This window comes from Malus sylvestris, chromosome 2 (assembly GCF_916048215.2).
Source record: "Malus sylvestris chromosome 2, drMalSylv7.2, whole genome shotgun sequence".
Taxonomy (NCBI): domain Eukaryota; kingdom Viridiplantae; phylum Streptophyta; class Magnoliopsida; order Rosales; family Rosaceae; genus Malus; species Malus sylvestris.
In genome coordinates this window covers 10,531,762-10,533,081 of record NC_062261.1, presented here as the reverse complement: position 1 = coordinate 10,533,081, position 1,320 = coordinate 10,531,762, and the positions used below count along the sequence as shown (strand labels likewise).

The 1,320-nt window shown below is 37.7% G+C and overlaps 1 protein-coding gene across 1 annotated transcript; it reads left to right on the top strand.

Moving 5' to 3' along the window:
* LOC126601115 (uncharacterized) lies at nucleotides 1-858 on the top strand. Its single transcript, XM_050267782.1, has one exon. It carries the CDS (start codon nucleotides 1-3, stop codon nucleotides 856-858), a length of 858 nt encoding a protein of 285 aa, XP_050123739.1.
* Nucleotides 859-1,320: the final 462 nt, after the last annotated feature.

Here is a 1,320-nt window from a genome sequence, read left to right as displayed (position 1 = left end):
ATGGAAAATGCTCCGGGGAATCTCAAATTACTAGCTCCTTCCATTCAAAAAGAAATTGTGAATTCATGTGCCCTTGAAACACTTGATGCTATCATGGATGGTCTAAAAGATAGATTCTTTTCAATATTGGTGGATGAAGCACGTGATGTGTCTGTGAAAGAGCAAATGGCTATGGTGTTGCGTTATGTGGATGACAACGGGCATGTAATTGAAAGATTTGTGGGTATCCAACATGTTACCGACACTACTTCAAGTTCACTAAAGGATGCTATTGACACATTGTTTTCTCGCTACGGTTTGAGCATTTCCAAGCTACGAGGACAAGGTTATGATGGTGCTAGCAATATGAGAGGTGAGTTGAATGGCCTTAAAACAAAGATATTGAGAGAACAACCTTGTGCATATTATGTTCATTGCTTTGCTCATCAACTTCAACTAGCTCTTGTTGCCGTAGCAAAGAATAATATAGACATTGCCTCTTTTTTTGCAACGGCTAATAATGTGGTTAATCATGTTGGAGTATCTTGTAAGCGGCGTGATTCACTTAGAGGGCAACTTCAAGAAGAGCTTGTGATAGCTTTTGAAAATGATTGTCTTATAACGGGGCGAGGCTTAAATCAAGAAACAAGTCTCAAACGTGCCGGTGACACACGATGGAACTCACACTATGGTACCTTGATTAGCATCATTTCTATGTTTTCATCCGTGGTTCATGTGCTTCAAATGGTTATTGATGATAATCCCAATGAAAGTGCGGGTGAAGCAAATACGTTAATGAGAGTGATACTTACTTTTGAGTTTGTGTTTCACCTTTTCTTGATGAAAGTCATATTGGGACTCACAAATAATTTGTCATAAGCATTGCAAAGGAAAGATCAAGAAATTGTGAATGCAATGGCTTTAGTGAAATCATGCAAGGAAAAGCTATATTGGATGAGGAATAATGGGTTCGATGCATTGGTTGATGAAGTATCTTCTTTTTGTGAAAAACATCATATTGATGTTCCTAACATGGAAGATGCATTTATACTTCCAGGGAGGTCAAGGCGTTATGCTCCAATAAAGACAAATCGTCATCATTATCGTGTGGAGCTCTTTATTTATGTCATTGATGAGCAAATTACGGAGTTAGATGATCGCTTTAATGAGGTAAATACCGAGTTGCTTATTTGTATGGCATGTTTGAGTCCGAAAGATTCATTTGTAGCTTTTGATAAACCAAAGTTACTTCGTCTTGCTCAATTTTATCCTCAAGACTTTTCGGATGAAGATCGTTTGGCACTTGAAGATCAACTTGAGATTTATATTCATTATGTGTGT

What these genes read in the sequence shown, in the direction of transcription:
- LOC126601115 (XM_050267782.1), top strand. Translation starts at nt 1, where the DNA reads ATGGAAAATGCTCCGGGGAATCTCAAATTACTAGCTCCTTCCATTCAA.